Source organism: Trichoplax adhaerens, genomic scaffold (assembly GCF_000150275.1).
Source record: "Trichoplax adhaerens TRIADscaffold_1 genomic scaffold, whole genome shotgun sequence".
Lineage (NCBI taxonomy): Eukaryota > Metazoa > Placozoa > Uniplacotomia > Trichoplacea > Trichoplacidae > Trichoplax > Trichoplax adhaerens.
The window spans coordinates 6,078,797-6,095,148 of NW_002060943.1; the positions used below are offsets into that span (position 1 = coordinate 6,078,797).

The 16,352-nt window shown below is 31.2% G+C and overlaps 2 protein-coding genes across 2 annotated transcripts; one reads left to right on the plus strand and one right to left on the minus strand.

The window, feature by feature from the left end:
• Positions 1-10,193: 10,193 nt before the first annotated feature.
• TRIADDRAFT_51946 (uncharacterized protein) lies at positions 10,194-11,318 on the plus strand (the record flags this gene model as incomplete). Its single annotated transcript, XM_002107902.1, has 1 exon — positions 10,194-11,318. The coding sequence occupies one exon, from the start codon at positions 10,194-10,196 to the stop codon at positions 11,316-11,318; it is 1,125 nt and encodes a 374-aa protein (XP_002107938.1).
• A 2,546-nt stretch (positions 11,319-13,864) lies between these two features.
• On the minus strand, positions 13,865-15,739 carry TRIADDRAFT_18453 (uncharacterized protein; the record flags this gene model as incomplete). The annotated part of the gene is made up of 7 exons (XM_002108681.1): positions 13,865-14,002; positions 14,121-14,192; positions 14,290-14,364; positions 14,756-14,856; positions 14,954-15,161; positions 15,303-15,499; positions 15,577-15,739. The coding sequence occupies 7 exons, from the start codon at positions 15,737-15,739 to the stop codon at positions 13,865-13,867; spliced, it is 954 nt and encodes a 317-aa protein (XP_002108717.1).
• Positions 15,740-16,352: the final 613 nt, after the last annotated feature.

Genomic DNA, 16,352 nt, shown 5'->3' on the forward strand with positions numbered 1-16,352 from the left:
AGTAATTTTTCTTAATATTAAGTTGCGAAGCAGTTTGATCAACGTAGGCACATTATTTCCATTTTGTATTATCTCCTTGTGTCACAACCTAGGCCTTAAGACATACCTTCTGCAATACTTCCCAATACACATGTCTAATATATAATAAAATTTTTTCACTTAAAACAATAGATCCTCTAGGCTTCATTTTTTAATCTTATGCTTTCCTGTAGTCCAAATCATTTATTGAATTATCGACTTAAATTAGCGATTATATTAAATCTTAATAACCGATAATTTCCATATAATACTATCAGATAAGCTCGTAATTCTATGGATATGGTATAGTTGTGGAAATGCTAAACATTAGGAGTTATCCACTTAATCTCTTTAATAATATAATATATATTACATTACGTATTACATATACTATTATTACATATATTCTTGCTTTAGTTTAGTTATTGTATACTTCATTGGAGTCAGAACATATTATTACAATTTGTGTTATCTTAACAATTTAAGATTCATGATAGCTACGATAGACATACATAAATTCAAGTGGATTTTATTCTAAGAGTTACACGTAATTAAATAAGATACAGAGCTTTCTAAGTGTTGAAATCGATGCGATCGGTTACAAAATAATCAATAACAAGAATTAAATTGAATGTTAGGATTACCTTAATCTTCAAATATCTCTAAGCTCAGAACGAGCGCGAGATACTACTGCTTTGGTTTTAGAATTTGGAGCAATCCGAACATCAGCCCTTTTATTATAGTAATAACATGATGACGGATACCAGTGGTAATATTGATTGGATCGGTAGAATAAGTATATTAACGGATTAACAGCACTATTAATATTTTTAAGAAAGTAAGAAAATACCTGAAAGTATGTGATCGTGTATGATCGAGCAGTAGTTATTCCTGCGATAAAGAGGTAGGTTAAAACATTGGTCGATAAAATTAGGCCAACCATAATTTAATATCGTCTCTCTAGATCCGCTGACATTTGCGAGCCAAATGTAATTCTTGACTTTCTTAACTTATGTATAATTATAATGTATAAAATTACAACTGTTATATAGCAAAATAAAAAATAGAATAATATGATAAAGGATGTAACGAGATGAATTTGTGTACGTAAATAATCAAGATCGCACATATTGATATTGATATTAGAATAGTAAGGCGTTCGAGTATGTAGACCAATAATGGTCAAACAAACTAAAGCAGTAGCTACAGTACTCGAACAAATCCACATTGCAAATACAATTACTCTACTGCTTTTAAGAGTTATTTTCTTATTATCAGATGGACGAACAGTTAAGATAAAACGATCTATAGCCATAATCAATGCTATAGTAGGTGTCATTATTTGATATGTTTGAGATATAAATCTTGCAACTGTGCATGTCAAACTCGTAAACCACTCGTTTTCAATTAATGAATAATTAGAAATACTGGCATAATTTACTTGATAACGATTAGTAGTATATGTATCTCCAGTAGCTAATATAAAAAGATGGATACAACCCAGGAAATCACATATAAATAAATTAAATAAAAAAAAGAGAGATGGATTTTTGACTATATCATGTTCAGGGCTGTCTGCATTTGTAGGCATGAATTTATTCATGGATGACTTGTATATCAAATAGATGATGACGAACAGATTAGCTATTAGGCCGACTATGCCAAAAAACCAAGCAAGAGGTCGAGCAAAATGATAGCCAAGAAAGACGGAATAGAGGCTGAAATTCGACATTTAGATCAATATTATTAATCTGCTTTAGTTTTCTCGAAAGCTGTGAAAAATGAATGGAGATCAAGTCCACAAATTGTAAATACTTCTATAAATTAGTGATAGTTGAAAATGCAACTAAGAATCAAATTGGATCTCCCATGGTATAATTTTCTTTTTTAAACAAATGCTTGACAATTGATACAATTTCACATATTAAATAGTATTTGCATAAGCTTAATATTGATTTAAATAGATTTATTGTGAATATTTGTAATTTGTTCCTAGATTGTCAGGTAGATAGTCTTCTGATATTAGGTAGTTTGACTCAATATAAAAGTTGACTTAACAGTATAACATGTTCCCTCGCGAAAAAGCAGGAGTTCTATTAATAAATTATTGATGAAAAAAGTAATTATTCTTGCGCAATTATTATTGTTGAGGCAAGTGGAATAAAGGTTAGAAAATTAATAGCATTAGATTGAAGCTCTTTGTGTTATCTTTAAAGTACAATAGATGTGATAATTTATTTGTAGGATATGAAGACAGCAGTATTCTGCCGATTGCATCGCCTTTAATTTTATTATCCAGATTGCACGGCAGAAAATTGGCTGTTTATTTATTATCTTCTACAATAGCAATTTGAACTCAGCTTATGGTCACCAAAACAGGCAGTTAATATTTTTAAACATTTTTCACGCTTAACCCATGTGTATGAATATTCATCACAAATAGATACGGTACTAATGCAGTAAATTAAATTATTTATAATAATTACCCAATGTAAGAGAGTAGTTTCTGTATTCCTAAATTAACTTAAATTAAAAATATAATTTCTGCTTCTGGAATTGCAAAATGTGTTATAAGCTAGAATAAATTATCAGATACCATCATACACCTGTAATTATCGAAAAGATTTTATTTTATTGTTGATGAAAAGGAGAAAGTTATGAAAGTAACTTCTTTTCTGGATTCTATATTCATAATTATTAGTATCCCTATAGAATTAACTTCATAATATAACAATATCACGGCAATTGTTTGCTTTTCTGGTATAGTTTTCTAAAAGCAAATTGGGCTAGCAATTTTAAGTATATTCCTCCGACCGTTATCTAGCGAATAAAATATATACACCAAATTTAGTTCATAGTTATAAAGTATAACTTTATCCTAGACAAATATCGTACGTTTTAGAATAAATCGCTGTTAAAGGCAATTTATTGTGTAATTAATACATACGCGTTTGTACGAAGCCATTGCAATCAATGCTTTTCCTTATGAGAGGAAGCAGAAATTGATAGATGCTACTCGAAGCTTTCTTTTGAAAATGAACAATTCTCCTTTGGATATTATATAAAACTTAAAATAATGTTTCAATGTTACCCGATAAAATGAGCAATTGGTAATACAATCAGCTATCAGGGTATAATTGTAAATGTCTATTGTGATAACATTCTAGGAAATCGAAATAATCCATTGAAGGCAGCGATCAGTTCACTGCACCTAATTAGTTAGACAAAATTGGTCATTATACCTGTCGTATGCGTGACACCTTGTAATATTACTTATCTAAAATCATTTATTGATCAATCAGTAGATCTTATTTATACATCCTGAAGATTACTTAGTTTATAGTTTAGTAAGCTTACGGTTTTACAAGTAAAATTAGAATATTTATATTTATTAGAGCATACAGTGAAATTATGTTATACCAATAATAGTATAGAGCAATTTCACAATCTAAGAAATCTAACTTAAATTCTGATAGGTAAGGGCATCATACAGATGTATAACAATACCACCATTCGCAAATTTTGAGAAGATATAGGCAAAATGACGTCGCGAATCGCTATAGTTTGCCATTGATTCAAAAGTAAGTTTGTAAATTACGGTATTTTCTCGCACTTCTAAAATCTAAACGTTGATTCTGCTATTTCTAAGATAAAAGGTGACAAAGTCCAGCTGAACTTTGACATTTGCGAAATAGAATAATGCTTCAATTGTGACTATGTGTCGGTCAGATTATTTAAAGCTTTTCTCCTAAATGTATTTTCATTATTCTTACAGTCTTAATTGATAGTCGAAAATCTTTAGTTCACTCGGGTTAGGTTAGGGAAGATATCTATTGGGAAAAATTATCATATCTTTAGTATTTTCGTTCACTATATTAATAACTGTCAATTATAATAATTGAATTCCCAAAAATCTGTAATACTGGAAGTTTGTAAGCAGATTTCTTTCGATTGATTAAATCAAAGGAAAAACTTGAAATTAGACGAAATCGTCTACTGGAAGATAAAAATAATAATCATCTTATTTTTTAAGGTACGGATTAGTTAATTGATTGGATGGTAAACTAATTCTCATCGATGTATAAATTAATCTAGAAATTATTAAGTTATAAAGATTGTTGTCAGTCTGCGATCCGCAAGAATAGGTAATCATATTTCTAAATTTATTTATTAGCCAAGTGCTCTACTTTAATTTATGGCTTTAATAGTAATTTGTATTATATGCAGTAAGAATGATTTTCATAGTTACTATCCAAACCCGATACCCCATGGAAAGAGTACTCAGCAGATTAAAATTCGAAGAAAGTAAAATTTCGTCGTGTATAATTGCGACTATAACATAGAATATCCATATTTGCTAACTGTGAAACAGTTACGGAATGGGTTGCACTTCAAATGTCAAACATACTTTCTACACGACATTTAATATATATTTTTTTTAGTGCTATTTACGATGATAATGTTATTGGTGAGCAGATATCATAGGGATGACATTAGCTAGCATTCTGGCTTATGATATTGAATAGTGATATTTGTAATTGATTTGATAGACATGTTTGTTAATAATCCTTTCTAGAAATGTATAAAAGGCCAACTCCTTGGAGCGGAAGTAGGTCGATAACCTTGAGCTAACTGTTTGTGTAGTTGCCTTATCTTAAGTTTTACTACTGTAATATTCAAAAATATGATTTTAGGTAATAAACTATTTTCAACCGCTACGTCGAGGGCTTGCTTCGTCATGTGATTGGATACTGCAGGGCTGAAAGTAGTACTTGATACAAATTGCCAAAGTTTACCTTTTCTAAACTCTGGTGATGGCATGGAATTAAATTCCCGCTAATGATATCAAAACTACCCTGTTTCGCTAAGAATCGCTCACGTAGACAAAAGGTTTTGATAAAATGTGTGAGGATAAACAAGCTTCAAGTAGACTTTCCTGTAAATCTCCTTTACGAACTTAGCTCTATGTAGTCTCTAGTGAGAACCGAATATTAGAATTAAAATTATTCGGATCGCTTTTCATTAACCAGCGCTAATAGTATTTATTTATGTACTTATCCACAGCAAAGCTGGTTCGCTATATTATATAGGACTGCTAATGTTACTGTGATATAAATTATCTTTGCTACCAATAACAGAAAATTCAACTATGAATATTTTGCTGAAATCATTTGCATGTCAGGTCAAAGTTTAAAGCCCATTTGCTGTAAATGATGCTATCAGTAAACTGGTGACTTGTAAATATTTTAGTATTATTTTAATACTTAACTACTACTTGCTGTCAGAATAGAATAATGGAAATTAAATTTAAATCATTCAAGTGCAAAGTTATTGCAGATAAACTTACTCCAATTGATTTACTATTACTATTGTTTGTCCTACAAGTAGCAGCACAACATTCACAGTGTTGGTCGCAAAATAATTTCCTTGTTACACATTGAGATATGAAACTGAGGAGCTAAAAGCGTGCGACTTAATGATTACTAGCTTTTCTAGGAAATAATTCGTAGTCGAGCTGTTGTATCTTCAACATGTTAGAAGGGTTTTCTTTATTTGGGTTGCGATATACGGTAGATACTAAATTTTTTAAAAGTTAAAACAATAAAGAATGAGCGGTACTATTCGATTTTTCAAAATTGTTTTGGTTTTAAACTTCGTTATCCAAACATTAAGCTTGGATCCAATACATGGATGTAGGATTGCAAAATCACCTCATATCACGTTGTCAATCAATTTTTGATTATGCCATTATATGTACCCAGAACTAAACCATATTATTCATAAGATGCTCTACAGAAAACAAGAGGCAGTATCTTTAAACAGAAATACGATTGAATACCTCAACTGTCCTAACAGTTTTTCTTAGTCGAATCTAGAAGATTTTCTTCATCTATCAGAAATGAGCTTTTAATATCAAAGCCATTATTAAACCATTTAAACAATAACTACGCTACTTGTTAAATCAATGTCGTGATTAGTATACTTTTCATTGCTCCAATACCATAAAATCCTTTAAAAATTTACTGATAATTGTACTCGCGTAATTATACAGTCTATTGATAATGCTCGAATTTTTGACTTAGCAAATTTAAAAGAAAATGCTTCATAAATATACTTTAACATTATCAAAGAAATAGATATTAGTAATTACCCAAAATTAATGTTGGAATAATGTAATAAGCAGTGTCTCAATTTTATTAGCTATTTACATCCTAAAATTTTTAATTACATGTTACTATCAAAATCTTATATGGACTATAATGATATTTAATAGTATCGCAGCTATTACTTAAGTTATTTAAAGCATTAGTTTTGTTCAGTAGACACTTCGACCATGATATCAAATTGAAAACTGAAGAAATATGTAATTGATGGCATTTTGATTATCTTTTGGCTTTAATTTTTAATTTTTGATTTTATAATATTTTTTAAAAAGCGTGTATACCGTTGAAATGATAAAATATTGAACCTTTATGCAAATTTAAGTGGCAGTTGTTGAATAATACGTCGATCCTTATAGGCAGAACTCCAATTAAAAATTTTAATGAAATTTCGGTACTTAAAAGTTTCATATTAATTCACGTATCATGAAACTACTTATATAACTAGATAATATCCGCGAAATAACACAAATCTACTCAGCCGTTACCTTTATTAAGATAACATAATATTTTAAGATAGATATCTATATAACCAAAGAAATATAATTGTAACATCCGAACATTGTACTAAATGTTATTATCTTAGCCGTATACCAATTTATACTAAATCATTATCTTCTATGATTAAACTAGATAAAACCATAATTTCGTCGTGATAAAATTGATCACGAATTTCAAAATTTGCAAAACTTCGAAATTTATTACTTCTTTATGCAAAGATATACTGTGTACCTCTCTACTTCAGCCAGATATAATTGTTAGGAAGATATTTATAAGAAATTACTAAGCCATCAAAAGTTACTGGCTTATATTCATTTCGTAGTATTTGCAACTACAATCAGCTCAACAACATTCTATTAATATTTTACAGGTTGCGGTGCTATACTAGGCAACACACATATATGTGGAAATTTAAAACTTGGTATAGTAATAGATACCGTAGTGATACTTTGCAGGCTTAAAAAAAGTTTCAGTAAACTAATTTCTCAGGTAGGCAAGTAACATTATCAAAGATATGCGTAATGTATGAATAATTTTATGTACTATATTGCTTAACACATAAAATTGAAAAAAGGTAAAACTGCGTCGAAACTACTGCTTTAGACTACACCCGAATATTAGTTAGAACGAGGAAGAACGAATTTGCAAAAAGTGTATATAACATAGAGAATATATATGCATGGTTAATCAACCGCCTCTAATGCTCGTGTTAACTAAAATTCATTTCCAAAATTCTCATAGAAGGAAGATAAATATTTTTATCAGATCATGGTAACGATTGCGTCTCAATTGAAACTGATCAACTATTGTATTAGAACATGAACTTAGTATTTCTATTAAAGTGCATGATAGCTTTAATTACAAAAAATAGCTATGCCAGGTGATAATACCACTATGGAAGCAAGCTTATGCAATTGTCATGTGATTATCTTATAGAATTTAGTTCTAGTTATATCTCTTCCAACAATACGGACGTAATAGAATGAGTAATTGCGGTAGGTGTAGATATTCATGCTTGCTCATTTAATTAGAATTCTCCATAGAGGCCAACGTACTATAGCACTGCGATTATTATCTCCAGTTTGTAAGTACACGGAGAGTGCTAATACAAGTATATTGTAATTTATATAAAATGATCATGCATAAAAATTTTTATGAACTTATAAGTTAAATAAATATCGATGCAAAAACTGCAATACCAGCGGTATTATAGCGCTTCATAATATATTTTTATTAGCCTCAACGGGCCTTTTACATTTCTAAAAAATCAACATTCAATAAATCTGAGGGAATAAAAATTATATCGATAGTGCCATATACCACACATGGTCGCCTTCTGGTGTTTTGAAATACAAATAAATTAAAATTGCTTAATCGTACATAAATGATTAAATATACTAAATCGATTAGAAACATTTCTTAAAACAAGAGCCATGAACGATAAACACTTTTTAACGCTGGTATTATAGATTTTGCCTATCTATAATACTGTGTTTTATGCCCAAGTTGTCCGTAATACTGTTAGATATGACTTTGTTATCACACTACATATTAAATAAAGAATTAAAGCTATTTTTTACTACTTAGAAGTGGCCTTTAGCAGCAAAAGAATTGTTTGTGCTAGAATGTAGTTAACGATGGAAAGTTTAGAATCGAATTATAGTAGTTGATTCAGCTTGGACACTTAATTTAATATTTAATGATGATATTTCTTATACCAACATTCAAAAATTACGTATCCTTTCAAGAGCATTGCTTACATTGTTTAGTCTTAACTAGTACTAATATTAATTTTTCAAATGATTTAAATGATCCCAACCAATCAGTACTTTACGATCTAAATTTTGGCCTATTAAAACGATAAATTTTGTATGAATTCGATCATAAATAAAATTTTACATCGTGACGTTTCAGAAATAATTAATTATTATATAAAGGTAAGCAAATTTTGCTAAAATAAATTAATAATCTGTCGATTGGAAAGAATTGAATAAGAGTAAATAGCTAATCATCTTATTACAGTTTCGGAATCGTTATCATTAATCGTGATGTAATATTAGTGTATTAGTTCATAGGCTGGAAAGGACCGAAAAATAACAATCGCAGCAAATAGCATTAAATAGTTTGAAACCATCCATTACTGTCATAAATTACATTAATGATAATTTGACTTTTTTATAAATAAAGATTTTTAGGTGATCATAGTGAATCAGTAGCCATTCCCTTTAATAGTATAGGTTTTTGAGTTTTTCAGTAATCTAAACCAGAATATGCTAGAAATAGGATGGACTTCTAATTCTTAAATAAATTAAAAATTTCCCTCTTAGTATTCGAGTGATGACGATAACGCATCTTTAATAAAGATGTCGTATGAAGATTAGCAATTTTATTATTTCGTATTTGCTGACTGAAAAGTAGGTGCTGTTATTGATAATAATTGATGTCAAGGGTTTCCATCGAGGCCCGCCTAAAGGTGAACTGGTCAAAAATACTGTCTTTAATTTCTTATTAATATTGAATACATCAAAATAATTGCATACTAATAAAATTTTGTAAACGGGGTGTGGATGATAATAGATACAAATAGTGACCATTAAAGTTTGTCAATACCTTCATTATATTTCTAATAGGCTATGAATAATTTCATTTATGTTTAATAGCTATGCTTGAATTAGTTATAATATCCGCAAAAATAACACTGCTACAGGATATTCCATACAGCACAACCTATTAAAGTCTACTGCTACTATTATTTCAATGTTATTCAATCCATTATTTTACTTAATCATCAAATATTAATGATAAAAAGCGAAAAATAGGCTGAAATTTTATTATCTTTATAAGAGTAAAAGTCTTCCATTCTGTAAATAGTGAAAGAGAAGACGAGATCGTGAAAGTTAAGGAAAGGAGAAAGTGGCAACGGCTGATGAGTGAGGAACTTGTTACTCTTACTCCGGATTAATTGCCTTACAGTTAAATGTTATGCTTCAGAACTGAGCCAATCTGTAATAGAGATTTAAATTATTATACTATTACTACTATAATATTGAAGTTCATCAATTTAAAAATGTATTTTTTTATTTCATAACCAATTTCATACCATTTCTTAATAGCTAAACGAATATCAATTTCATATATGACTGTTATACAGACCATCAACATTACTATGCGAGGAATGAATTGGAAATAAGACATAAAAGGACAGTGAAAGGTCAACCTATTTCTCTGTATTTCATCTATATCGTTGTGGCTACGGGAAAATTTTATTGCGATATTAAGATTATCCACGTAAGGTTAAAAAATTAGATTATATACGAATTATTAGTAATAACTAGTCCAATTTTAGATATTTTATCCACATGATCAAAAAATTTAAAGACTGAAACAGCTTAGCGATATAAACTACTAACGATTATTTCCAATTTCGATTTTTCCATTCTATCGCCGGATATTGGATTTTATTTATACACATATAGAAGGAGGTATATAATACTCGTGTAAACGATTATTACGATGAAGGGTTGGAATTGGCAAAATACGCCTAATGGAAGTGTTGATAATTCTACAACTCAGCATAATTATTCACCAATATATACATTTCAAGCTATAGCGTTGTCTGTCGCAGTTATTGCTGGATTTCCAGCTAATATTATCACCTTAATAGCTTGTTGTTACAGAAATCGTCTTAACGTTGTTTCCAATATATTTATAGCTAACTTGTGTATTTATGAATTATGTATGATATTACTTGATTTTCCTCTATCTCTAGTGAATGCTGTTAATGGCCGACAAATTGTAACCAGCTCACTATGTAAATTTCAATGTATAATTGGTACCATGTGTTCAGCCGGAATTATTTTATCATTAGTTTGTGTTACCATTGATCGCTACTTTACAATTGTAAAGCCCATGAAATATGGTATGATTATGACTATTCGTAAAGCTGTTACCATGATTATATGTGTTTGGGTTTATGTTTTCTTGTTAATTCCAGCTTATTATATACCAGAAGTACAACCTACTTGTTTATATTACTACGAAATGTCCAGTTGCTTTACAAATTGGGCTCAATCGCCTATCGTTGGATATTTTATCCTTGCAACATGTTATGGCACGGCGCTAATCGCCATGATATACACGTACTGGAGGATATTCGTGATTGCGCGCCACCATAATAAAGTTGGAGTTGAACAGTTGAAAGAATTAACAAAGAATGGTTACACTAACCGACCTTCCATTACTCAAATGAGAAGAAAAGGATATAAAACTATCAAAGTTGTTATCGTTATCCTAATTACATATATTTGTTGTTGGACGCCTATAACCATATTAGCAGCTACAAATATTCAGAAATTTTCAGATATGCCACCTTGGGGTTTAGCGATTGCGAATTGCTTGGTTGTTATCAATCCTACAATTAATCCAATTGTATATGGTATTATGAGTCAAGAGTATAGGCATAGCTATCAAAGAATATATCGTATAATTCGAAATAGTCAGACAATACGTCGAAGCTTAATTATTCCATCACAAGCTTCATTTGCAACGAATCAAAAGGATGGAAACGGCAATTTGTCTTTATCACATGATGTCATAACGACAAATCACGAAAGTAGAGAACAAGAAACAGTAACTTGAACCTTATAGCATGCTGTGAAATGTCATTAATGCTTTGATCAGGTTATCATTGATTACCAATTCACTATATACAACATAATCCTATGTAACTACAGAATGTAAACTTTGTAAAATGTGGTATACGCGCATAACATAAAAAAAATGCGTATAGAATCCGATCATAAATTATAACGCTGATGAAATTTTGTGTTACCACAGAATTTGCTATTATTTATAACATAATCGTAATTATACGCTTTGATTACATTATCTAAATTTCTTACTAATCTGATATAAATTTCATCGCTAATGCCTATACATTCCACGTGTTAAACACTATAACTATAGTGCACTCGATATCACCTATACATAAAAGGCTATCCTAAGAAATTGTAGACTGGATATACCATATGGCCTTTGTACTATCAATTCAACTATTATCTAGTTCTTTCACTATATAGAATTGCACAATAAGGAATACAATAAATTTACAACAAATTTGTTATTCCTAATGAATATTGGGTTAATATTTGACTGTGTGTGTATATCAGGAGATAAGCTTAACAGTCCTAGAGAAAAATGTTGTACTTATTGTTTAAGGTAACGACATTGCTATGAGTTGTTGCACCTATCGTTGCGGTACGTTTACGTTATTCTATTAGATCATCCCGCTATTGAGGAATCTATTAATCAAAGATATTATCCAGGATTAATGAGTACGAGCTAGTATACACGTAGTATGCACAGTACAGAGTTTGTAGGAGTCAGCTAATAATATCTGACTAAAACAGAGTTATGGAATATGATACACACAGTACTGGATGTCTATAATATTACTTTTCAGACAGAGAACCCTTGACTTAATATATAGTTATTAAGGATTAGATTAGGTTCGTGAGGACTTATATAGGCAAGTTATAATTGTAAAAATCTTGATTAAATATTATTTTGCAAGGCGATAAGTTATACATTATAGCTATTGATATGGCCCATTTATGATAATGGATAATTCTATAATGAAACTAGCATACTGGTTGAACCACCAAAGCGATAAAATCAGGTGTCATGAAGTGACCTTTATTAACTAATTCTTATTTTGTTTTCGTCTGCTAATATGCTTTGATATTTTTTGATACTACCGTTATATATGATATTATACATAGCTTTTTATACCTATGAATCGATAATTAAATATACATATAATTCGTATATACGTAGATGCACTATACTGTACGGTAATCTGACAGATTTTTTAATTTAAGCTTCTAGTTCAGCTTTATTTGAAAGAAACTAGTGGTTACCGTCCCTCTGACGATTGGGAGATCGTCAGTATTTAAAGTCGTATTGTAGGTAGGTATCGGAAGGACAAACCTGACTGTACATTCGCAGTGTTTAGTTTTCTTGTAGTAGCAGTTTTAATTTTCTCAAGTTACAACTGTCTATTTGTAACACCATAATATTACAAAATCATTAATTAATCTTTAAAAGAGTTCTATATAGTGTCTAATCATTTACCGTTTGCGAAAATACCGATAACCACTACCTATACAGAGGGAAATACGCTCCTATAAGCTGGATTTCTCGAGTAGTATCCTAGTCCACAAATTTTAGTGAACGACTTGACATCATTGTCATATTATGCGACTATCCATCTAAACAGTTACGGAATTTAACTGGATACGTTTAGAATTTTGTAATTGTCATGTGAATCGGATGTAGAGCGTTGTAATTGTGGGCCAAACTACTATCTCCGTGAGATTCAACATCTTAAATAAATGATTTAAGGTATTAAGATAACCAAATAGCGAAAATTGTGGATTGATAGTTGCATCGTAATGTTTTCGGCTAGCTGGATGCACACAATATCGATGATCCTGAGTTTCCTAGAGTTTTACACTGTTATCCACCGCTATTTGCTTTTTAAAATCTACACAAGAGACGTGTAATTGTAATTAAAACTAAGATTGTCACGACCTACCATCCCGCCAAGAACTTAATCCCAGTAATATTGCAAAATAAGTCAAATATTAAAAATACAGGCTTTAATTTTACTTGTGACGGTTTATGATTATACAGCTATCATAGTGACAGCAGGCTTCACCTCATCAATGTCAACTTAATCATTACAATAATTCAATTATTTTAATGGAATAAATAAAAGCTACTAAAGGAAACACATGATTTCAAAAAATATTAACACTAGAATCAAATTTTTAGCTACTTCATGTGCGACTATATTCTGATCAGGAATGACAAAAAATAGGTCAACTTGATAATGATATCGCTACCACAGAGAGTCAAGACCCTATACAGTACAGAATTAATGTGGTGAATCATAACAAGGTATGCTACTGAACGTGCCTAAAATTAGTCAAATAATAAACATACGCTGACAGCACGGATGTAAGCCAAGTTTCATGATGATCGATCAAACTAGTTCCAGTTGAAAACGTAAGGATTACAAATTTTATAATAACTGACGTTCTCTCAATACAATAAACTATAGCTAGCAGACATACAATAATAGGAATTACTGTAGTATTCTGCCTGATGGTTGAGGCAACGATTTAAACGGCCATATCCATCTTAATAGTTGGATGAAATTGGTAGTCTTGCAGCTCGAAATCTTCATATTTAAAATCGTCTATATCTGAAATCTTCCTTTTAAAATTAAGTTTGGGAAACTTTTTCGGTTCTCGCATCAACTACACGATTAGGAATGATAGTTGATAATTAAAGTAAAGCGTGCTAATGTTGATATAGAGATACAAAGCTATTTTATCAATATTATTCAATGGCAATAGCACATTACTTCATAATTACCTGTTCCTGTAAAGCATCAAAATGATTTAGATAAACATGAGCGTCACCAATAGTATGAACAAAATCTTCAGCCTAAGAACGAAAAGTTTATGTTAACCTAATACACCAATGCAATATCGTAAGAAAATAAAATGGCAACTTTGAAATCCAGAGAAATTCCTGACCATACCTCCAAATCGCAAATATGTGCAATCATATGCGTTAGCAATGAGTAACTAGCAATATTGAATGGAACTCCTAAACCCTGTAAAATACAACGTGTAAATTACTACGTATTCAGTTTGCAATATACACTTTATTAGTGTTTACAGCATAGAGAAGCCATGCGATTATGACGAAAAAATCAGCAACGCCAGATAGTTTATTAGGTCCAGAGTAGAGAATAATCATAAAAATTAGGATAAATATCTAATAGGCTAATGATAAAATTTTATCAATTACAACTGTACGCAATACTGTTTATTTCAATATAATGAATTAATTTTGATCATTTATCAAATTTTAAGACGTAATTACATCTGAAGTACTTTAGTGATGCGGATCATGGAAACTTTCAAGCCATCCAAAGTCACAGTTATAGCAGTAATATCGCGAGGCTATCTTATTACATGATGTAAAATCATCGATACACCTACCATATCTCCAGATCTTTGATACAGTTGACATGATAATCGACCATCACATACATAAAATTGCACAAAGGCATGACAAGGTGGCAAAGCCATTTCTGGCAAATCTAATATTTCGCAAAGAAATAGACATTTTGAAGGTTAGTTTGCTCTTTAAAATAAATTTAAAGCTCACTATATTCCTGAATTGAATTACTGTCCTACCGGGAGGATTCCAAGCAGACAAGATGATACGCCTGTCATTGGGACTGGTTTTAATTTTATGTATTACTTCAGCAAGTTGATCTACACCTTGTCCAGTGTAGTCGGCATGCATATTGGTGTACTTTGCGCCGAAATGTCGCCACTGAAAACCATAGATAGGTCCTAAATCACCAACTTCCCTTTCATGCAATCCTCTTGAATCTAGAAACTAAATATATTCATGATCATAGATAGGATTAATTCACCAATCTATAATAACTGTATGGCGCTTAATGTATGTTAGGATTGCTATCATGATTCCAATCCGACATAACTACAACATCTCCATTTAACTTGTACAGCTACCTACCTCTCTCGATCCATTTGCGTTCCAGAATTTAATACCTTTTTCATTGAGTTGGTTAGCATTGGTTGACCCTTTGACAAACCATAATAGCTCCTCGGCTATACCCCTCCAAAATGTTCGTTTTGTTGTCAGTAGTGGCATTTGGTTATCACGTAAGCTAAATCGCATTTGAGCTCCAAAGATTGATTTGGTCCCCGTGCCTGTATGATTCAGGACCATATTACTCCATTTATCAAGAGCACACTTGTATAGTTGCCTATATTCCTATTTTTGTTACCTGTTCTATCCCCTTTGAAGTTACCCTCATTCATGATTCGTTGGATTAATCTTAAGTATTGATATTCTTCATGTTCACCTTGCAAGAATGGTTGGCATTTCCCGACTTGAGACTTCTCCTTCTGAGGTTGGTCGGTAGTTGTTGGAGAAACCGATGCTAACATCCTGATACTACACTGTCCATAAATAGCAAATATGAAAAATCAACTTAAGTCATGACTAGCCGGAAAGCAATCCCTGACTACCTACCCGATGAAATAAACTTGATTGCTTAGTTTGAAAAAATAGAATCAAATTTGGCAGCAATGGAAGCAATAGCGTCCGCCGGTTCATGTACTGCATCAACGAGTGAATATGCGCATACTGTCTCTATCGTTTGCTCACACTCTACGGTACTGTACTACGTATTAATGCACGAGTTTACCTCCACTTGCTTGATCAGTATGGGTGCTGCCACAACTTGTAAACATATTTAAATTTGGCGCAAACTTTTGGCGCGCTTTTATCCAAGACTGTAGTCCAAAGTCCGGATGTCCGCAGCCGCTATCTCATTTCTAGTGGTCTAAAACTTTGAACTTTACAGTTATACTGGGCAACAACATTTTCAACTGTGTGGAACATTCATACCCATACACCCTTCTATGGGCCAAATTTTGATTGGTGTTTGTATGGCAAGAAGTGAGAAATGGATTGTGGCTGTGGTCAACTCAAAATCAATGGACACCGATGTGGACCACAGTGAAAAACTAAGTTATGTCGTAGACACAGTAACATACT